Genomic DNA, 23,866 nt, shown 5'->3' on the forward strand with positions numbered 1-23,866 from the left:
CAAGGGATTATTCAGCTCTCTCCTCTCTCTCTCTCTCTCTCTCTCTCTCTCTCACACACACACACACACACACACACACATACACACACACACACACAAGAAACTTCAATGCATATTATTAAGCAAAAGAAATCATTCTATACGGTAAGTTTGCAACTGTGACATTCTAAAAAAAAAAAGACAACCATGGTTACAGTGAAAAGATCAATTGTTGCCAAGTGGGGAGAGACAGGATGGGATAAATAAGAGCACAGAGGACTTTCAGGGCAGCGAAACTCTTCTGTGTGATACCATAATGGTAGATGCATGTTTTTATACATTTGTCAAAACCCACAGAAGGGGTGATACCAAGAGTGAATTCTAATGTCAACAATGGTCTCTGGGTGATAATGATCTGTCGGTGTGGGTTCATCAGTTTTACAAGTGCACTGCTCTGGTGAGGCATGCTGGTGGTGAGGGAGGCTGTGCTCATTTTTTTCTGTGTACCTAAAACTGTTCTAAAAATAAAGTCTATGAAGAGCAAAATCATCATCTAAATAAAAGAACACTAAAAGAAGTCAAGGATTAATTCTTGGGAGTTTTGGTGGGGGAAATTAGGCAAATCTGTAGACTGGGATAGCAGCCTAGAAAGAAGTCTGTGAGGAGTCAGGGACAGGGAGTGACATGCACCTGTAATCCCAGCTACTCGAGATGCTGAGACAGGATGGGCCACATGGTGGGACCTCAACTGAAACAGAAGCAAAAATAGTCTCTAAAAGACCAGGGATGAGCAGAAACTGATGACAAACATTTTTCAATTATCTCTGGATTTAATTCATGTGAGCAATTGCTGTATGAATAATCATAAGTAATTGAGTCTAGACAAATAACAGCCTAAACAATTTTCATTCCATGTAGAAACAGGCAGCTTTGTGAAAAATGAACATCAATATGAAAAGTAAGAATTTGATGTTTTTATCTTCACAGCTTTATCACATTAGGTGGGGCTTTCTGATCCAAATTCTGGTTGGAGACCCCAATCTATCCACAGTCAAAGCATCCAACAGCAAGGCTTAGTTGCCCCAGCAACCAACAATATAAGACTGGTGAGTCATAAACACAATGTTCCTGCTAACTTACAGTCATCAAAGTCTTTTGAATCTTTGTTCCAAGACAACTCATTTGAATGTGTTTTAAATGCTCAGGAAATAGCCTTGAAAAGCCTTTGTTCAAGGTAGATAAATAAAAAAAATGTTTCTGTGGCATTATTGAAATAGACTGGATAAATTTCAACTCACCAAATATTCTATGCACCTACCTTAGGTACGAGCATGGACATGTTGCAGCTATGAATTTTCACTCACTTTATTACTATTTAAGAAAGGTCATGTCCTTCTATGAGTCTGAATTAAATGACATTTGTTCAGAGTCCCCATCCACTCAGAAAATTCTATCTCAAGAATTTTGTGGGGGCAGCAAAGAGACAGTAACCCTTCTCCCTAGGGAAGGGGGGAGAGAATCTAGGGAATCTGACACAGTCTAGAACATTCTAGAAGGCCCTCTGATTCCTTCTGGACATTGTTGATATGTTCATTGTCAAAATCTGCATGGTCTCTTGAAAGCAAGCCCCCAGCCTTAGGTCTTTCAAAGGCTGGGAAGCAAAGGCTTAATGCCCTTGCTCTCTCTGGGCACCATGCAGTTTTCCGACATGAGGTCCTAACACAGACCATCTGTGGAAGGGAGGAAAGGGTTGGTTTCCACTACTCCAGGACCTGCACACCTCTACCCACTTCCCAGTCTCTCCAAAAGCTTTCAGAATCTTCCCTCCAGGTGGGACCCCTTCTTCTTCTCCCATTGGGGCCCTTTTCAATAAGAGGTTACATAGGGGTGCTGTTCCAGATGCCCATTTCATACTTCATTGCTGAACTCTGTTGACTCCTGCAGTGCCAAAGTCATTAACCACCCTGGAGGTAAGCACACCCTTGGAATAGAGAAGGGAGAATACCTATTGTTGCCTGAGGCTACCACAAGAGTATAAAAAATTTATATGAACACATTGATGTGGATTTTCAGTCACAAATGTGAATTTGACAAGGACAGTCCCTGCTTTCCTCCATGCATTCCATATCCTAGGGTGGGGGCAAATAAAGAGGGCACTAAAACACAGACACAGGAAGGACCTCTGACCCAAGGGCTTCAGAAGGAGGGTGGGTTTCCCTGGAGTAACTTAAGAGCTCTCCCTGCCCAGGCAACAAGCACTGTCCCAAGCAGTTATTCATATTTGGCAGAGAGCAGGGCAACTGGAGCCAATGCGGTCTCTCCAGAGCCCATGCCTTAAATCCTAGGCTCGATGATTGCTTTCAGTGAGACCTGCAGAGTAAGTGTGACCTTGCCAGGACAGAGTGTAGGTGCCTGAAGGACAGTGTGAAGGGAGGTACTCCGAAGAGGAAATTTAGTGTCAAACTTCTTGGAGCACTTACAACTAAAACCCCAGCAACCCTTCCCACATGAGCTGCAGGATACTGAAGAACATCCTCTTAAAGCCAAGGAAAGTGAATCAGACAAAGAAATTCAAGAAAATTTTTCTTTAAAAGCAAGTCTCACCCTAATCTTCAATCAATTAGATCTTGATTAATAAGCTTCTCTTCTAAGATGAAATTATGTCTGCAAGGAGCTAAATCTATGACTTATTTTCACCAGAAAAATCAAATTGCTTTTCTTCTACCATCACCCTGGCTAGGTGGGGGGAAGTTGCTCTAGAGTGAGGCTTGGGACAGACACAAGGACATGATGACAATGTACACTTGGGATGTGGTAAAAAACCTGCCACAAGATATTATTAGCATCTGCTTGACCACATATCCTCTCCGCTACACCAGGAACATTCTGGTTTTTGCATTCAAAGGTTTTGCATGTCAGAAGCTATGGAAAGCAGTTCTGGAATATTAAAGTAGTAAATTTACTTTCAGGATGTCTATTTTCAGAAATTGTGAGTGAAATAAAGGATAGGCCTGTCTCAAGGAAGACTGGAGACACAGCAAATCAATGTACACTCATTTCATATTTCAGACTTTCCCCACTTGGGCCCCAGTTATGATCTTTGGGGCCTGCTGTGCCTCTCGCAGAGTCTGGCCATCTGCACATCAAATCCAGATGAAACTCCAGCAACCAGAGCTCCAGGTTGATGGTCCAAAACTACAAGTTCAGCACTGGCAATGTGCCTCTCCTGACGGCAGTGCCAATTCATCAGGGGAAGCAGAACTGTGCTCCATCTTTGTGTGACACCTCATTGAAACCCGACTGCACTGCTTTTGTGAAATTTAACGTTATTTATTCCTCAGAGAGGGAACGAGTGACTCACGAGATCCTGTGATTCACAGAGCCTCTGGCAGAACTAGGCAGATGGCAAGTGGAGAGCCAGGAAGGAAAAAGGATGGCAGGGGGACAAGGTGGCTCTTGCCACTCCATGGATGTCCACGATGCTCCTTCTGCACAGACACACCCTGAAAACACCCCTACAGGAAACTCGCCAGAGACCCTTTTACCAAGCAGGAAAGAGGCGGTTGTGGGTGAGGCTGGGTAGATTCCCAGATGTGTTTTGTTTCAGTTCACCCCACCCCTCCCCCACTGGGCCTTGCAATTCAGTGGGCCACTATGTACAGCAGCATCTCCTGTCCCCAAGCTGCTTAACTGGGCCCCTCTGCCTCCCCTGCTACCCAGGCACCTATACCCGTCTCTTGTTATGTATCAGTCTATGTTCCTCCTCTGCCCAACGAGGAGGCTGGACACACTATATATTGTAGAGAACCAGGCCACTGTGTCAGAACCTGGAACTGCCACTTCCTAGCTGTGACCTTGACCTTGTAACTTAATGTTTTAGTCAGCTTTTCTGCTGCTGTAACTAAAAGGATCTGACCAACACAATTGTAGGAGAATATTTTATTTGAGGGCTCATGGTTTCAGAGGTCTCAATCCATAGATAGTTGGCTCCATTCCTCAGGGTTCAAGGTGAGGCTGAACATCATGGCAGAGGAGTGTGCCAGAGGGAAGCAGCTCAGGAAGCTGAGAGAGAGAGTCTCCACTCTCCAGATACAAAATATGTACCCCAAAGTCACACCTCAATTCCAATCTCCTCCAGCCACACCTTACCACTTCTATTACCACTCAGTTAATCCCTATCAGGGGATTAAATCACTGATTGGGTTAAGACTCTTACAACCCAATCATTTCTCCTCTGAACCTTCTGGCATTGTTTCACAGGTGAGCTTTCGGGGCACACCTCACATCCAAACCATAACACTTAACTTTTCCATGCCCCTTTTTCTAATTTGTGAAGTTGGGATAATAGTTTGCATTTTTAGTATTATTTACAAGACCCTGCAACTGGGGATCGGAATTAGCTCATAGAGTGCTTGCCTGGCATGTGCAAGGCCCTGGGTTTGATTCCCAGCACAACAACAACAAAAAGGCTCTGAAACTATTTTGTTAAGGAAAGAAGGAGGGAAGAGAGGAAGGAAAAAAAGGAGGAATGCCTAATGGAGACTATAAACATCATAAAATAAAGGACCATGTATTTTATTCTGTGCCTTCAAAACTATGAGATAAATAAGGCTCTCTTCTTTATATATTATCCATTACCAGGTATTCTGTTAAAACAACATAAAATAGACCAATATAAGTGCTTGGCACATAGTGTTTAATACATGTTATGATTCTTACATTGTATACATGTAGATGCATATAGAGACATATATTCAGACAGACCAGGTACCCATTGCAAAGTACAATGGGAATGCAGAAGGTGGGAATTAAACTTGGGTCTGACAGGGTTTCCAAGAGAAGGTCACGCCATGGTCCAGTCTTCAAGAGCGAATGACAGAGGAATGGAGAAACAGGAAGGCTGATTCAGGCTGAGTCACAGTTCATGCAAAAGCATGAAAGGGGAGAAAAGCAGTCACTCAATAAGGCCCTTGGGAGGGACTAAGATATATGTGTTGAAGAGGCAGGCAAGAGCTTAATCACACAGAGCCCTGCTAATAAATTTGGATGTTGCCTGAGGGCAATGTAAGGAAACAGAGTTGAAGCCACAGCCTGCCATAATCAGTTTGGCACTTTCTAAACTATTCACGGGTTTATATCATTAATTGGTAATAAACAGCTTTGCAGTCATGATCCTAAAGTCCTGTAGGGTGTTGAAGCAAAAACTAACAAAGTCTCTATTCAGTGTAACAAATTTCTAGGACCAAGTCTATATTATTTTCTTTTCTTTGGAAAGCAATAAATCCTTTGTAGGAAGGAACCATGTCTTTTCTTTTTTATCTCTGAACATGCCTAAAACAATACATGGACACATCAGATTTGCCCAACATGTACCAACGGAGGAACTCATAATCCATGCACATTGCATATGTTAACTTCTAGTTATTTAAGGTAATCTAGGAGAACATTCTGGCAGAAAGTAGAGGGGGGTGCAGCATGAATTGTACTACAGGAAGAATTTGAAGGACAAATGCCTCTTCAAGTATTTATTTCAAGGTAGACTTCAATGTCACGGAGGACTGTTCATATACCATAAAACCAATTACAAAGCTGATCCCTCAGACCAGAAAATGGCCAAGTCATTTAAGAAAGGAGTTTGATTTTGGTAGGGCTGGGTAGCATCCCCTCCTCTTCATCCTACCACCCTGCACCCATCCTGCTGCCTATGACCACTTGTGAGCATTCTTGTCCCCTTTCCCACCACTGAAGAAGCTGGTGAGACCTGGGTGTGGGTGTTGGGAGCTGTACATGGAAGGTAATCCCTCAGAAGCCTTACTTAGATGTGGACCCATGGAAAACTGGGCTCAAAGGGGACCTAACTTCCAAAGCTGAAGGGTATGCTAGCTTTGTACACCTAATGTCACTTGTCGCGGTGACTCAAGCGAGTGATATTTCTGACTTCTGGTTACACAATATAAAATTAGCAGAATTATACACCCTTTGACTTGAGAGGAAAAGGAATGAAGAGAACAGAAAGCACACTACTGAGAGAAAGAACTCACTGAATCACATGGAAGGATGTGGTCTGAGGAAATCTACTGGAGGGACACAAATCTTCTAAAATAGCAGGATCTTCACAATCTATGAACCCAGATCATTTATCCAGCAAGTATTTATTGAGTCCTCCCTATATCTGAGATGCTAAGGACTCAATGGTGAACAAAAGAGAGTCCATCTTGTTCTGCTTTTTTTTTTTTTTTTTTTTTGCGGTGCTGGGGATCAAACCCAGGGCCTTATGCTTGCAAGGCAAGCACTTTACCAAATGCGCTATCTCCCCAGCCCCTGTTCTGCTCTTCTTGAAGGAAGAAGGAAGGCTTTATACAACAGTACACATAATAAATATATAATAATGACTGTGAAATGTGCTATAAAAGAAAACAATAGCACCCTGTGCTATCAAAGAGAAGAAGGAGTTTGATTTTGGTAGGGCTGGGTGTCGAGGAAGGTTTTGCTAAAGAACAACAGGAATCATGAGTAGGAAAGGGCAGGCCCCATAGGGAAAGGATCCAGGCAGGGAGAGGCCTCCACGCCAGGGCTTGGGTGGAAAAGAGCTGAGAGAACATGAAGAACAGGAAGGAGCCCTGGGTGGTGGGTGGGTGAGACGTATAAAAGGGAGGTAAGCTCTGGGCCAGGGCTGAGGCTGGAGGCATGAAGACCAATTAGGACAGGAAGTAAAGGTGAGAAATGATGAGGGCCTTCATTCACAATCTCTCTCCAACACAACATCTCCCAGAGTCCCAGTTCCTCAACCCAGGGAACAGTCGTAAAGACATTCGCCCAGGAGGTGGCTTCCTGGGACAGGTCAAAAGTTGGGAGTAGCAGGTGGCAGAGGAGGGACAAGTCCATGGACAGAAAAGGCTAGGGACCAAGCTGGCCTGGGTGTAACTCCAGCCTCCTGTGTGGCCTTGCACAGCCTAACTGACTAGTCCGTAGAGTGAGGATAATGGTGCTCACCCACAAGGGCTGTAGAAATGATGCAGGTGAATGGCTTTGCGCCTGGCCCAGGGAGGGTGTCGGGGCAATGGTCGCTGCTGTTATTGGAGAGAAGAGACGCATCTGATAGACATTAAGGACGTGGAATCTGCTAGGTGTGGGAACAGGGCTTGGGAGCGTGGCGGCGTGGGGTGGGGTGTCGGGAGTCGTAGCAAAAGCTGGGGTTCAGCCTCTCTCCATTGAAAGGCTGCAAGTGGGGGTGGGGATGCACTTGTCGCGGTGACTCAAGCGAGTGATAAGCTGCGAGGTGAGGGGGCGGAGCAAGAGAAGCAAGAAGGAAGGAAGGAAGGAAGGAAGGAAGGAAGGAGAGGGAGCTGAGCAAGAAAGGTGAGGGCCGCGGCGCCAGGGAGAGGGGACCTCGGGCTCAGCGGGGTGGCGGGCGGGTAGGGAGGTGAGGAGGGGGCCAGGCGGGGGCCGCAGCCGCCCCGGGAGGCGATCTGAGCCGGGGATGCGGCCTGGGAGGCGACCCCACCCCCACAGGTGAGCCCCCACCCGGGGAGGAGGTGACCACCGGAAGTATGCCCGCTTTCCTCCTGGGGTCTTCGGGACCGGAGCATGGACGCGGCAGCCCTTTGAAGATTGCATGGCTGGCTTTGGCCGCTTTCCAACCTCTCCCCTCCTGCCTCTGGTCCCTGCGCCACTTACCCTCAGGGTGGAGGGGCGCACGGCCCTGGGCGGGAATAGGGGACTTGGGGTTGTGCCGGTGGTCTCCCGCTGGAGCAAGCGGCAGATTCCAAAATATGTCACTTCTGGGTGGCACCCCCCTCTTCCATCCTACCACCCCACCCCCGTTGCCTATGACCACCTGTCAGCATCCTTGTCCCCTTCCCTACCACTGAAGAAGCAGGTGGGACCTGGGTGTGGGTGTTGGGAGCTGCACCTGGAAGGCAATCCCTCAGAAGCCGTACTTAGATGTGGACCCATGGGAAACTGGGCTCAAGGGGGACCTAACCTCCAAAGCTGGAGGTGTGCTAGTTTTGCACACCTAATACCCGACTGAGCAAAAACAATCTAAGATCAGTAAAGAATTCCTAGGGGTCCTCAAGACATAAGATGCCCAGGGCCACAGCTGCTCACACACCCACTGTGTGCTGAGTCTTGAGCTGGGGCTTTATACGCTTCATTCCTTGACCTTCATTTTTGCAACAGCCCCTCAAGACTGCTGTGCCCATTATATCCACTAACAGGTGACAAAGCTGAGGCATAGATACACTGACTTGCCTCAAAGTACAGGGCTAGCAGAGGGTAGAGTCAGGATTAGAATTCAGGTCTGACTCCAGGACTTAACACTACAGGACACTGTGCTGTACGGTAACACTGGGCACCTAAAGTGAAATTTGGGGCAAGTAGGGGCCCCTTTGTTCAGACACCTTGTGGTTTAGTAATTAATGCAGGAATCAGAACTGTGTATGATAAGATGATCATTTTGCAGGGAAGTCAGTGGTAGTCTTGGAGGCCAGGGTTGCAGAATGCAGTGGCCTCTGAGGGGACGGGGAGGAGACTTATGACATACCTGGAGTGTGTCCATCTTTGCCAAACCCAAAATCTAATCTCCTGAGCTATGTAATCACTTGATCATTTCATTCCCTACTTCAGAAATTTTCTGCCCTCTGCATCAGTTTTTCCTTCTTAGTCATTTCCTTGACCTGCTCTTGTTTGTTTTTTCCTTGTCGATACTCCCTTGGGCGCAATGTTCACATTCTCCAGTATTTTTTTTAGTCAAATTTATTCAGGGTCCTTGCTTTAACTCTCATCTCTGTAATGGCAGTTCCCAAATTTATCTCTCAAGCCTATGCATCATCTGGAACTCCAAACTCCAGTCCTCAAATATTTTAATCCCTATGAATTAATCCCACTGTTAGCCCCCACAGTCACCCAATCCAACATTTCCCAACCCCAATTTATCATCCCTATTCTTCCTATTGGGGTCTTATTTCTGGTCTCTGCAGTTCCTTGCCTGGATTATTGCGTTACCTTCCAAACTGGTCCTCCTGCCCCTAGAGTCCATCCACCCACTAGACATCCTCTTGAATTCTCACAAGTCAGTCTCACTAGTGCCTTTAGGCCTAGCAGATAGAATATGCTTTTCTCACTCTCCTTCCTTAGCACCCTGCCTCTAGGAGAAGGAGCGCTTCTCATGTGGTGCAGCTATCCACTTATCTGCCTTCCCCTTTAGACTGTGATTCCTTCAGCAGTTTTTTTATCTTATACTTTGTATCCTCAGACTTGGTGCATAATAGACACTTGGTAAGTGTTTGTGCAGTTAATGACCTTGTAGTGGACTGAGACTGTGTTTTGGGACACAGTTTATAAGTAGGAAAACACTTCACATGCAGTGTGACATTTCACTGTAAATCTGATCTGTCACCATTAGTGAGTTAGGTGGGTATGCGTAGTGCGAGGGGTTGACATTAGAAATTGAGTTTGCAGATAGTTAAGACTAGTGACAAAATGAAAATAATTTTTCCAAATAAGTGCCATTAGATCAGGGGTGTAAGTTTGATATATACAAACGTTCCATCAAAACACAGTGATTCTTTTCTACTTTCCTTAGCCATTTGGTCAAGGAGTGAGCAAAGGACTCAACAAGAAGAGAGGCAAAGACAAAGTCACTATGGCTTCAGTGTCCACTCATGGGAGCCAAGAAAAAGGTCCCCACTTGCCACCACTGAGCAAGCAAGTATGTTTTTAAATTTTTTTTTTGGGGGGGGGGGTCTGCCATCTGAAGAAGAATATCATTCAGAACTTTTGCTAAACCTCACCCTTGACCTGTCATCTTGTTCTTTTCAGTCTGACTCCTTGTTGGATGGGTACAGGGAACACAGAAGGAATGTGTGGGTTTTGGCAGCCTTGAGAAGAAGCCTTTAGAAGTTGTACTTACAAAAGCCTTTCTTTACTCTTTTCTATTTAGGATCCATCTTAACTAACTCTTAATGGAGGCTGTTAGTGACTGACAAGTTTTCCTGTAGCAGAGCAAAACTCTTGATTGTCTCTAACAGAGGGTACATTTTGCTTATTTTCATATTTTTCTTACTAAGGATAATCATATGTTGCTGACAGATGTTGCTTTTAGGATAGCAGAATTCTTAATTACTAATTAGCCATCAGATTGAGAACCCAAATGTTAACATGAGCATGCTCTTTCCAACTTGTTAAGAATGGATGTTATGTGTTTCAGAATCAAATAAATGAACCAGAGATACTTGAGCCTAGGAGTTCAAGAATAGCCTGAAAGATGCAGTGAGACCCTGACTCAAAAAAAATGTGCTGGTGCCAATGTATACACCTGTAATCCAGCTACTCAGCAGACTAAGACAGGAGGATTGCAAGTTCAAGGCCAGCCTGGGCAATTTAGCAAAATTTAAAAATAAAAAGTAAATTAATAATAAAAAGTAATTTAAAAATAAAAACTAAAAAGGGATGGGAATGAAGCTCAGTGGTGAAGTGCCCCTGGGTCCAATCCCCAAAATACCACAATCAATCAATCAATCAATCAATCAAAATTTTAAGTTTTAAAAAGAAAGAAAAGAAAACGAGCAAGTATTTGATGGGTAAATAGAGTTCATGTTCTCCAGGGTCAACATTTCAAGCTAAAATTGTTTATGGAGAAGAAAATGGGGATTGAAATCAAATTCCTTTCACGTATGATTTTGTCAAAATGAGCCCAACTACTATGTGTAACTATCATGCTCTAATTAAAAAAAAAAACGAAGAAGAAGAAGTATAGGAGAGGCAGACAGACTAATGATAACAAGTCACAAGCAGAAGTTGGACACCTGAACTGCCTCTGTGAAACAGAGAGCCATAAAACATTTATGACTGTGCAGGAAGGCATCACCAGAGTTCCCTCCAGGAGACTCAGCATGAACTCTAGTCTTGACTGCAGGACTCAGAACAACTTCGATTGGTGTGTGTGTTTATGTGCATTTTGGGAGAACATTTTTCTTCTTTCTGCTGCAGTCATAGCCAGGACAAGAACAGTGGGATATTCCTTGACTTACGATGGATTACATCTCAATAATCTTGTCATAAGTTGAAAATATCTGAAGTCAGAAATGCATTGGTAAACATCTATCCCACTGAGCATCCTAACTTAGGGACACGACACAGAGTAAAGCATGAGATTTTCATCCTCACTATCACCCAGGGAAAAGGTGGCCACAGCTACATGCTGCTGCCCAGCATCACACGAAAACATTGTATTGTGTATTGCTAGCAATACAAGGACAAGATCAAAATTCAAAGTATGTCTTCTACTGAATGTATATCACTGCCGTGCCATCAGGGACCATCTGATTTACACTGGGAAAAGAGGAGTGCTTGCTGAGGAGCATGTGTGCTAAGAAATGCAGGTAAGTAAAGACTGATGATTCACAATTGCTTCTCCCATTGTGCATTACCATGGATACTGGTTGTTGTGATTCATACAATTGTACTATGCCAAGGAGAGTTGTAGAGAAAGAAGAGGGAGGATGCCAGCTTGCACTGCTTGTAGCTCTCTGAAAGCATAGATGCCACAGGGTTCCTCCACTCTGTTAATATGGCATCTCGCAGGTCATGTGCCTGGCCCATGAGCAAGTACTCAAGAAATGGTGATCATCATCCACATTGATACCTACTACAAAGAGCCTAAAAGAGAATAGTGGCAAAATCAGCAAATCCATCTCTTCACTGAGGAAGCAACACTGAGCGGTGTCTTAAGACCAGGTAGGTGAAGAGAGAGAGGGAGTAGCACTTTAGGTATAGTCAAGCCTAAGGGCAGAAGCATGTAGTTGAGAGGACACGTGGCCTTGGCAGTAATTCAGCTTGACCAGATAGCCACTTCATGTACTCAAGTCAGTGAATCACCCCGTCTCTCCAACTGGGATTCTTTCTTTGCCTGAGTTCATCCAGAGGGTCCAGCTGGGAAGCTTATGGAAATTGGACATTGCTCTATACAGGTGCAGCCAGCCGAACACAGAACACAAGCCGAGTAACAAGAGAAGAAACCACCTCTTCCAGAGAAAACCAAGTAGATGTTTTTCTGATGATCTCAGTTAACTCACTATATAACTTTCCTTACAGAGCCTGTTGTTTTGTCCAAAATCAAAACTGCACATCCACAGAGGAGAGATTGCCAAGATTATTCGAGAATGTCAAGAAGAAAGTTTCTGGAAGAGAGGTAATTGCCCCCCTCTCAATCTTTATTAACATTGTATTTGCTGCAGTCATCTGCCTCCATATCCTATTAAACTGCAGTAATGATTTATTTTTGAGCAATGTTTACATAAATCCCTAAAGAACTTGGATATTCAGGGATATTTGGGGTTAGATCCATCTGGAAAACATTTTTAGGACAGAGATAATATCAGATTATGGAGCACTTTGCCTCACTTAGCAAAACCTGCTGCTCATCTAACTTCCTTCATGTGAGCAAGAACACATACCAAGATTATTGTTTAGAATGTCTTGATGACCAAAGAGTAGACCTTCCTAACCTCCACTAGAGTCCAAGCTTCACAGAATCAGAAATAATATCAGGTTCATCTGGGACTTCATCCCAGAGCCTAGCACAATGCTTCTCATATAGAAAATTTCTCCTAAATATTTGTCAAGTGAAAGAAAAGTGGCAATGTTCCATGATACTCCTCTTATATTGTCCCTGAATAGCCTTTTCTGCTGAGTTGCTTCCTCTTTCGGGGCTTGCCTTACATAAGATAAGGGTGTGAATTCAGGCTGTGCATTAAAGTTTCTTCCAATTTAAAAAATTCATGATTTGTTGTTTGAGAGTGGCATAATAGAGCTTATAGACAGAGCATCAGTGTGGTGCAACATTGCTGACACAGGGATAATTTTTACTTCACAATGTTCATTTTGATTTCATAAATCATTCAAATTCAGCATCACCAGTTTTGGAGCTAACACTCCGCAGGAGTTGATATTCATTATGCATTGCCATGATTACTGATTGTGCTTCTAAAAATTCATGTCTTTTCTGACAACCTGTGAGTAAATCACTTAATTGAGCCCTAGTAGATTAACACTTCAGTATGACCCATTTGCCTACCACCAGGCAACTAGTTATGGATGGAAAAATTGGTTACTGTTTGAATTTCCATGGTTGCCAGGAAGAGCTGAATGTTTATCACTGCTTTCTGCATTTGAGAGAAGTCATTTGGAACATTTTGACTGAACTAGAAACTGCCTTTGCCAAACTAATTGCCTGTTCAAAAAAGTATAGCTGAACATTGTACATGTTTAACATAAATGGAGTCATCTTGTGATCTTCCATTTTGATCTTAAGGCAAACCTCCAAATTGGGGGACAAAAATGTCATTAAGGCTAAAAAAAGACAAGGAACTGTCCTCAATGAAAGATTGAAGCAGATTAGAGAACAAAATAAGATCCTTGATTTTCTGTATTGGAAAAAGCTAGCAGATATGAAAGACATTATTGGACCATTTGGAGATATTTGAATGTAGATTGTATATTAACTACTCTGGAGTACACTAATGGTATTGTGACTGTAGGGAAATATTCTTGTTCTTAGAAGATATCTTCTAAAATATTCAGTGATGAAGTCATGATGTTTACAAATTTCAAGTGATTTAGAAAGAAGGAAAAATAGAGATAAAGCAAATTTGGTAAAATAATAATAATAATAATGAATATAGATGAAAGTTATGCAGTTTATTATATACTGCTTTCTAACATTTATGTAGGATTGAAAATACATATGTATATTGTGTGTGTGTGTATACATATATATATATCCAATTCCCCAGTTCAAGAACTAAGTGTACCTACACACTAAGATGCCCATGTCAAATGTAATGATCAAAATCTTGTACATGTTGAGCATTCAGTAAATATGGATGTGAGATGTATTCATTGGTTTTTAATCACTGTGGCAAAATACCTGAGATAAATCAACTTAAAGGAGGAAATATTTATTTTGGCTCATGGTATCAGCCTCTAGCCACTTGATTCCTTTGTTTCTGGGCCTGTGGTGAGCCAGAGCATCATGGTAAATAGGGCATGGCAGAACATGGTTGCTTAATTCACAGCAGCTGCAAGGCAAAGATAGAGAAGGAAAGGGGTCAAGGACAACATACATTCTCAAGGATACATTCCCAATGATGCTTCCTTGAACTAAACACTGCTTCCTAAAGTCTCCAACAATTCTCAACATGCCCACCAGCTGAGGATCACACCTTCGACACATGAGCCTTTGGTGGACACTTCAGATTAGGACTATAACATGAGCGGTGGAGTAAAATGGGTTTTATATTTAGTCAAACTAATGGCATAAAACAGGTTGAATGATCAGGTAAGACCCCAAGAGAAGTGTCCATGTAATAATTAATAAATATTTGTTGAATAAGTAAAATAACCAAAAAAATAAATAAAACTTACAGTCAACGAAGGTAAAAGAAAAAGCTCTGAGCAATTCCCCCTGAACTCTAGGTAAGGTGCCATGTTTTAAGATACCAATATTGAAGGGCATTTTTGTTTTACAGCTCTGCCTTTCTCTCTTGTAAGCATGCTTGTCACCCAGGGACTAGTCCACCAAGGTAAGATTCAATATTTGTTTAATTGCTTGACTTCAGAGAGTCAAGTTTTCTGTGATCCTTCTGGCAGCTCTTCAGCACTGGGCATGTATTTTTTTGGTGCAGGATTTTTTAATGCATGCCTTTGCCTCTTTTTAGCTTACGTCCCTGTCCCTACAGAAGAGGTCCTCAACTCTGGAATGAGTGAATATGTTAGATTACCTGGCAAAGGAAAATTAAAGTGGCAGGTATAATTAAGGTTGTTGAAGAGCTGTTAAAATAGGGAGATTATCCTAGATAACCCAGGGGGTCCAATGTGACCAAAGGGATCTTTAAACCAGGCACAATGGCACACAACTATAATCCCAGCTACTCAGAAGGCTGACACAGGAGGATCACAAGTTCAAGGCCAGCCTGGCAACTTAGCGAAATCCTATCTCAAAATGCAAAGGGCTGAACATAGCTCAGTGGTGAGGTGCTTGCCTAGCATGTGTAAAACTCTGAGTTTGATCCCCATTACCAAAAGAAAAAAAAAATTAAAAAATTTAAAGTTCTTTTAAAATGACAAAGGGGATAAGAAGACAGATCCAAAGAGAGGGCAGCATAAGGAATCAACATTACAAGGCTTTGACCATCGAGGAAGGGGCCATGAGCTAAGGAATGTGGGAAGTCTGTAGGATCTGGAAATGCCAGAAACCCTAGAATCCTCAGCAAGAAAGCAGCCCATTTAAAGAGTGCCCCTCCAACTTTATCTTTTACCGAGTGAGACCAATTTGAGACTTCTCACCTCAAGAATGCTAATAAACTTGCTTTAAGCTACTGCATTTGTGGTAATTTGTCATAGCAGTCATAGGAAGCTAAAACAGTGCCTTTTGCTATACCAGAGTCCCTGTGCCTCCCAGGACCTCTGTCTGTGACTAGGTAGACGGTTCACTACAGACAGGTGCTCCAGGGAGGAGGTGAGTGGAGTGGAAATCCACCGAAGTTCTGTCCACTAAGCCATTTGTCCCAGCAAGAGACTAAATCAACGAAGGAGGGTACCCTATCTGATTCATACAAGAGACCAAGAGGACTGGAAGCCACCTTGTCTCTCCCCGCAGCAACCTCTCTCTGCTTGTCTCTGCAAGTTTTCCTCTCCATTCCTCTTTCCTCATTCTCTTCTTTGTCTCCACCTGGACAGAGAATTCTTACACATTGCTTAGTCCCCAGGTAACAAGGCCTCTGACCTTATTGAAGTCCAATTTATTGGATGCCTCTGATTACCAAGATTTAAAAAGGAATATTTCTTTATGATAAATATGAAGGAAGATGTCCTGGTTCTTTTGTGGATCTCAGAGATCACCTGTGTCATGTATCCAAGAGAACTCCACTTTAATTGGTATCTTTCTTGCCATAAAAGTCGTGTATTAAATATGATTTCATTTTTATAACTTGAAGATAGTCTTTTTGTAGGAAAGTATTCATCAATCAGTCACAAGCCTTCATCAGGCTATTTCAGATACAGAAAAAAATGCAGCCAGGACATCTATAGAATGATGTTTTACAAATATTAAATTACCCAGATCTGTCATCTCTTGCATCTGTGCAAATATATTTTTTCAGAATTATATATTAGTTTTCTATAGTTATTGTAACAAATTACCACAGACACCATGACTTAAAAACAATAAGTTTATAAACTTACAGTTCTGGAGGCCAGAAGTCCAAAATGGGTCTCACTGGATTAAAATCACGACATTGGTCCACTTGTATTTCTTCTGGAAATTTCCAGCCTTCCTTTCCCTTTCCTCATTCTTTTGCTCATAGCCCCCTCCTATGACTTCAACAAAGTCAGCAACAATGAGCCAAGATTTTCTCTCACTGCCATCTCTGGTTCTCTCCAATGTCCTCTTCCACATTCAAGGATTGTTGTGATTATGTTGAAGTTACCTGGATCATCCAGAACCATCTCCCTATTTTAAAGTTATCTGATTAGCAAACTTAATTTGATTTTCTACCTAAATTTTTATGCAATATAACATATTTATAGTTTCTAAAGATTATGGAGTGAACATCTTTAGGGGTTTACTATCCTTCCCACCATGAATTATAATATTTTCATTCAAAAATAGTGATATAGCAGGGCACAGTAGCACATGCCTATAATCCCAGTACTTGGGAGGCTGAGGCAGGAGGATCACAAATTCAAGGCCAACCTGAGCAACTTAGGAAGACCCTGTCTCAAAAATTAAAAAAATAAAAAGGACTGGGGATGCAATTCAGTGGTAGAATGCCCCATGTCAATTAAAGAAAAAAATTTACATAAATAAATACACATGCACATACACACACACACACACACACACACACACACACATACACACACACATACAGAGTGAATCTCTAAACTGAAACTTCCTATATTGAGTTACTTTAAGAGAGAAAAGGGTAATGAGTCATTTTTTGAACTCAGTTTAAAAATCAGTCTTTGTTTCATATTCCTTTTTTATATGTTAAAGCTAATATTTGCTATTTGCCTAAAATGGCTATCTGAGAGTTAAATTCAGTCAAGTGATGAATCATAATTATTCTAAAATTCTTTCTTTAAATTAAGAATATGTATACATTTAAGAAAATTTGTATCTTAAATTTTGAAGTTTTCTTTACAAATTTAAGGAAGTTGTGAAATAAAATATTGATTTATTTATATATTACTCCTTAGGTTATTTAGCAGCTAATCCAAGACTTGGATCATTGCCTAAAGTTGCACGTAAGTCATTAAAGTAAAAACAGATTCATTTGAGAAAAAAAGGTGATTTTTGTAACAACTGGAAAAAGGAATGTCCATCTTAACCAACTTTCCTGCATTGACTCTCTGAACAATCAGTCTGTATTTTCTACTGCTTTGCATTTGTAGTTTATTCAACATTTTCTGATATACAGTTTAGAAGTAGGGACTTCTCCCCAGATAGTCCTCTTTAAAGCATGAACGTAAGAGGGACTGGCAAGATATATACAGTTGTTCCTTGAGATCTGATGGAGATGGACCCCTCCAGGATACCAAAATCCAGGGATGCTCAACTGCCTTATAAAAATGGCATAATATTTGCATATCACCTGTGCACAGCCTCCTGTATTCTTTAAATCATCTACAGATGATTTGAAAAATTCCTAGTACAATGTAAATACTATGTAAATAGTTGTTATACTGTGTGACTTAGGGAATACTGAAAGAAGAAAGTTTGTAGTTGTTCGGTACAGATGCAAACTTTCAAGTATTTTGATTTGTTGTGGTTGATTGAGGATGTGTGACCCGGATATGGAGGACCAACTTTAACAAAATTATCAACAGCAGAGTATCTGGATGATAAGTCCACTGGGGTTTTTATTTTCTTCCTTTGGGCTGGCTAATCTTTTAATCTATAATGAACATTTTAAAAATGAGTAATAAGTCAGGGATTTGATAAATAAATTTGCCACACACTTGGGGTCTCTTCTTCCACACATGGACCTTCTATGTACAGAGAGGGTGCCATCAGTTTACAGTCTTGAATCTCATTCTCTGCCAGAAGGACGGGTTCAAGATTTCCTGCTGTGACCAGCATGGCCATTAATTCAGAAACTGGCGAGGGGCAATGGGGGATTGAGAAAAGACAGACAAAGACATACAGAAAAAGCTGGAGTTAGGTGGGACATCACCCTCTGATGGAGGATGAATGACCCAGAGCTAGCTCAGCATGTTTATTAAATAGGTTTTATTGTCAAAAAGATTTTCTATGAGAAAGTTTTTTCAATGCATGCAGGATTGAAGGTCAAAGTACTATGTGACCAATTATAACTATCAACTTGTGCTCATAATTCTCTATCCCTGGCGGCTGGTGTCTGAACTTAGGGTGAAGACTGATAGTCCCATGCCTAGCACAGAGCCTCCTTTAAGCAGGGCATCACCATGGCAACTGGGCAGTCTTGACCTGCACCTTTGCACAGGAAGCTCCCAGCTCAGGCACAGTTCTTGCGGTAGGACAATCAGAGATAGTGATTCAAATCACTGCTCCCAACAATTTCCTTCATAGAAGGTTTCCCTCCCTCATGATGTCCCTTCTAGAGGTTGCACCCAACTATTCCAAGACCTTAAAGAAAGTAAAGCTTTCCTACCTGTGACCTAAAGACTCCCAATAGCCACAGTGCAGACCCCACCTTCTTGGTGGCCTTAGCCATCTGTTTGACAGCTGCCACCCTCTTCACTGCCCATCTCTGAGATAATATCTTCACTGGCTCTATCCTGGTCATTCTGTTCAAAGAAGAGATCAGAAAGTCTCCAGTTCCCAGTCCTGCTCTTTGATAGGGGCTTCATTCTCAGAGGTTTTGGTTTTTCATTGTACTTTTAAATAAAAATGACTAGTCTTAACATTGGGTGAGGTAGCACACACCTGTAATCCCAGTGATTTTGGAGGCTTAGATGGGAGAATCTTAGTGAAGCCCTAAGCAACTTAGTGAGACCCTGTCTCAAAACAAAAAATGAAAAGGGCTGGGCTGGGATGTAGCTCAGGGGTGAAGCACCCCTGGGTTCAACATCAGTACTTTAAAAAAAAAAAAAAGACTAGATTTAATTTTTTAAATTTCAAAAAGATAATTAATGGAAAAGATTCTGAACTTTTCAGTTATCTATGTTTTTGCTTTTACAGTTGCTGGCATCTTGGGATTTGGCCTTGGAAAGGCCTCATACATAGGAATATGCCAGAGTAAATTCCATTCCTTTGAAGATCAGCTGCGTGGGGCTGGTTTTGGTCCAGAGCATAACAGGTTTGTAATCTGCTTGATTAAGAGACTATAATGAAGATGATTATAAGTAATTAAATGAAAGGTCACTCACTATTTATAACATTAAACATTTCTTAAATCCCTTCATTTATGAAACCTCTTTAACCTTCAAGTTTTGAGTTGTTACTACTCAACTCTGATAATCATTTAATTAGCTACCTACTTCATTTGCTTAACAATATTTAATGAGTACCTATTAAGTCCAGGACATTGTGCAAGTCTCTGAAGAATACCTTGATGAGCAGAATGGCTTCTACCATCACAGGGTTACACAAAATTTAAATGGTCTTTCTTACCAAAGGGCTTCTGAGAGCTTTTAACATGTTATTAGGTATGTAATACATACTGTGGTCTTCCCTGGAGGATATAAGCAGTTTGACAGTGGAGTTCATAGTATGACCTCTGCTGTTGGAGATCTTGAGTTGAAAACCACTTCTACCACATCCTAAGCCATATGACATTGAATACACTTTTTAAACTCTCTAATCTTTAGTTTCCTCATCTGTATAAAATGATGATCAGAATCATTTCCATGGGATGTTGTAAGAAATATAAATGGTTATTCATGACTCAAGTGCTATTCTATTATAGTGTTATAGGATTAGTGTTAAGGACACATTTCTCTGAAGACTCCTCACTCATCACAGTGGATTCTATATTTGAGAGGCTGCATGATACAGTGAAAACAACATTGGACTAGAAATCAGGGCACCCAAGTTCTTTTTCCATTTGCACTACTTTGGAAAGCCACCTTCCCTAGTTCTATACTGGTACCTTAAACACTGTCTCTTCCTAATGAGCCACATGCAACCCAGAGAGGTGCACGGACATACAACGAAGGGATGCAGAGATTTTCTGACGTGACCTAGTTAGACGTAGGCAAGGGTGGGACTCTAGGCTCATCCCATTTGTTTTCAAACTCTTACTTTTTCCATTTTAGCAGCAAAGTTGCCTGAGAGACATTAACTTTATATTTACAGACAACTCCAACTTCAGTCTATCCTTGCAAATTTAAGTTTTAGGGTCAGCTTTCTGAAGAGCAATTGACCACAGGATTCTGGCTTCTTTCGGAAAAGTTTTATAAAATCAATACATGCAAAGGAGAAAGTTTCGTTGACTGTTCCCTCCTCCTCTTCAATTTCAGGATTTTCTTTTGCTATTACCCAACTTTAGGTTCCATAATAATTATAAACACAAGATTGAAATCTACATTTTCCAATCTCCATCATTCTGCATTTTAGAAGAAGGTGGTTGGAGTAAATGGTCTCCAGGGTTGCTTTAAGCTCTTTGTTCTATAGCTCCATTTTGCCTGCCCTCTTGAAGTCACAGCAGCTACACTCTGGGCTTGCATTAGTGGCTGGCAACCAATTGCTAAGCCCCTTGTGATGGGCCATTATCAGGACATCTAGAAGCAATAATTCACAAAGCTACTTGATTTTCCAGTAAGGGAGAAGGAGAGCAGAGCCCCTACCTAAGATAAGGTTGAGAAGTTTAAGGAAAGGGCCCTTCTTAAAGGAGATGATGATGCTTGACTTGAATCTTAGACCAGTAGGAGTATTAGCAAGTTTGAAAAAGGAAATTCTAGGCTAGGGTTGTGGCTCAGCGGTACAGTGCTCACCTCGCATGTGTGAGGCACTGGGTTTGATCCTCAGCACTACATATAAGTAAATAAAATAAAGGTATTATGTCCATCTACAACTAAAAAAAAAAATTGAAAAAAAGAAAAGGAAAATGCAAGACCAGGAATGGTCTGCTCAAAGGAGGAAACCTGATTGATTAACTCTTTAATAAATCCATGAATACATCCTGAAGTATAAAGAACTATTGGGAAATGGTAGAAGACAAACTGCAGGGTAAAACAAGTAAGGGTCACTCCCTGAAGGATTTTAAGCCACAGTAAGGATTTCTACTTAATTCTCAAAGCAATGGGGTGAAATAAGTGATAAAGGGAGGAGGGTGGAGGTCGTCATTCATCCCTCTGGGGACTTGCAATAGCACCTTAGGGTGTTGCTGCCTTCTGAGTGACCCTTCCCACTAGGCCAGGTTGATCTTTCTATCAGGTAGAAATCACCTCATCCTGTTCTGCTTAAATGGTCTTCCTGTCGCAAATTCCTCATGGTAGTCGGTGTTCAGTAAATGTTGATAGAATTGAATTTGGAAGATTTCAAAACTAACACTGGGAAGGGCCTCAAGGACATCTATTCCTCAAGTGTGGGTATTTTTCTAGAACAAAGCCGTGCATTTTCCTTGGTATTGTGTTAGGTACTAAGAAAACTGATTCAAATCAGGCAAATTATAAACAAGGAATTCTGGAAACATCATTGCAATTTTTTAATTTAAGAAAATTATGTGTGTGCATGTGTGTCCAAACCTAACTCCATAGGTTTATATTAAATCCTACATAGATGCATCATGTATTTTATGATTTTTTTTTTTTTTTTTAAATTTAGATGAGGTCTTACTGTGTTGCTCAGACTGACCTCAAACTCCTGGACTCACATGTTTCTCCCACCTGAGCCTCCTCAGTGCTGGAACTATAGATATGTGCCACGGTGTCTGGCTTACTTTATGATTATTTAATGTTATTGGTAGAAATTACTCAAGTTCAAAGAGTCAAGCTGTTCAACCTCTCTCTGTGTGACTCTAACCACAAAAACAACCATCTGTTTCAACATAAAGTTTGTTCTTGGCTTTATTTGAATAAAATATGGGGAATCTTAAACTAAGAAACGAGTGTTATTCCTAAAGAAATTGGGCTAGTGAATTTTAGAACACACGATTTCTCTGAACAACATTGTGTTAAGACTAGAGCTTCTGTTGTCAAATTACAAACCACTACCTGTTTTGCTTCTCTTCTAGGCATTGCCTGCTTACCTGTGAGGAATGCAAAATAAGGCATGGATTAAGTGAAAAGGGAGGTTCACAGCCTTCGGCTTCCTAAACTATCTATGGCTTTTGAGTTTTCTAAACCTCTGAATTTATACACATTTAAAATTTAAAGAGTACTTTAAAATAATATACTTCTAGTGGAATAGAAACCTTGTGATTCTCTTACTCTTTTGAAATGCTTTCTGTGGAAGGCTCTCAACTGAATTGAGCATGACATATTTTTCTGCTAAGAACATGTTGGGAGCCCTCACATACCAGACAAACATACAACAGCAGCAGCAGTGATATTACACTCTGCCTGGCTTACAGCTAAGTAAAGGAATTGAGAGACTTCTCTGATTAGCCTCCATTGCTTCTTTCACTCTGCTTTTATTCAATGTTTTAAGTTCTCTAGTAGAGGATAGGATTGAATGAGGAGTAAGTTGGAGAGTCATGACCCAAAGAAAATTCACGTATATGGAGATAGAAGTACAGAATGAGAAAGATTGTGTCTTTTGGGGGGTGGGGTCGGGGACGGGTGTAACCAGGGATGAAATTCAGGGGGACCACTGAGCCACATCCCCAGCCCTATTTGGTATTTTATTTAGAGACAGGGTCTCACTGAGTTGCTTAGTGCCTTGCTTTTGCTGAGGCTGGCTTTGAACTCATGATCCTCCTGCTTCAGCCTCCTGAGCCGCTGGGATTACAGGTGTGCACCACCACACCTGGCTAGACTGTCTTTTATAAGCACTAGAAGTACTTCCCAATGCCGGGAGCAGTAGCAAACGCCTGCCTGTAATCCCACTGGCTCAGGAGACTGAGGCAGGAGGGATTGCAAGTTCAAAACCAGCCTCATCAACTCAGTGAGACCCTATCTCTAAATAAAATACAAAAAAGTGCTAGGGATACAGCTCAGTGGTTAAGTGCCCCTGAGTTCAATCCCTGGTACAAAAAAAAAAAAAAAAAAAAAATGCTTCCCAAGACATAGAGCTAAGATTTCATTCAAAAGGGTCACAATATGAATCAACTATGATGGAAGTAACTGGTGGCTCATCAGTGCCATTGGGTTTTAAAAACACCTATCATCTTTAGGTTATCTGCTTTGCTAATGGGTACTCATTTGTGATCACTCATTAACAGGGTTCTTTTATGGACTACTAGTGGCCTGAAAGAATAAGCTCATCTTCCCGAACCATTCTCCTTCTCCCAAGCAGCTCGTTCATAGGGAGAAAAACTGGAGGGATTAACTCATAGAATGATGAACTCTTTGAATTTTAGGGAGTTCAGAGTCAATGTAACTCCAGGAGTTGGATTTCTATTCTCCAATCAGGTTTGTTGCATTAAAAAAAAAAAAAAAGGTCATGTTGGCTAAGCCCCATACAAAAATTTCTCCTGGATCTTTGCACTTACTCAGGAAAATGCTCTAGATATGTACTGACATCATATATATACATATATATATATGGTGTGTGTGTGTGTGTGTACACACTTGTGTTTCACTTAAGATATCTTAAAGCCTATAGCATGGAAGTAAAAAGGGAAACCTCATCAGAAGTTAATATTTGTAAAATATTTTATTTGAAAAGTAAAATATATGTGGAATTTTTTTATTCTAATGTGAACATTAACTATATGGAATGGAATGACTTGACTGAGCT

At 41.5% G+C, this 23,866-nt stretch overlaps 1 protein-coding gene across 3 annotated transcripts; it reads left to right on the forward strand.

The window, feature by feature from the left end:
* The first annotated feature begins 6,650 nt into the window (after nucleotides 1-6,650).
* OCIAD2 (OCIA domain containing 2) lies at nucleotides 6,651-23,610 on the forward strand. 3 transcript variants are annotated; one of them, XM_079153993.1, is made up of 7 exons: nucleotides 6,651-6,695; nucleotides 9,566-9,691; nucleotides 12,076-12,172; nucleotides 14,511-14,564; nucleotides 17,242-17,289; nucleotides 19,205-19,322; nucleotides 22,200-23,610. In XM_079153993.1, the coding sequence occupies exons 2-7, from the start codon at nucleotides 9,626-9,628 to the stop codon at nucleotides 22,279-22,281; spliced, it is 465 nt and encodes a 154-aa protein (XP_079010119.1). In that variant the 5' UTR covers nucleotides 6,651-6,695; nucleotides 9,566-9,625; the 3' UTR covers nucleotides 22,282-23,610. The 3 variants fall into 3 exon arrangements, with proteins under 3 accessions (XP_079010119.1, XP_079010118.1, XP_079010120.1); XM_079153992.1 differs by lacking the exon at nucleotides 6,651-6,695 and adding an exon at nucleotides 7,240-7,338; XM_079153994.1 differs by lacking the exon at nucleotides 6,651-6,695 and adding an exon at nucleotides 7,470-7,491.
* Nucleotides 23,611-23,866: the final 256 nt, after the last annotated feature.

This window comes from Sciurus vulgaris (assembly GCF_902686455.1).
Source record: "Sciurus vulgaris genome assembly, chromosome: 9".
Taxonomy (NCBI): domain Eukaryota; kingdom Metazoa; phylum Chordata; class Mammalia; order Rodentia; family Sciuridae; genus Sciurus; species Sciurus vulgaris.

Bases quoted from the DNA above. Each gene is read 5' to 3' on its own strand.
- OCIAD2 (XM_079153993.1), top strand. From the start codon at position 9,626: ATGGCTTCAGTGTCCACTCATGGGAGCCAAGAAAAAGGTCCCCACTTG. The intron at 14,565-17,241 runs GTAAGATTCAAT...ATTACTCCTTAG, and splicing joins CCAGGGACTAGTCCACCAAG to GTTATTTAGCAGCTAATCCA. The intron at 17,290-19,204 runs GTAAGTCATTAA...TTGCTTTTACAG, and splicing joins ATCATTGCCTAAAGTTGCAC to TTGCTGGCATCTTGGGATTT.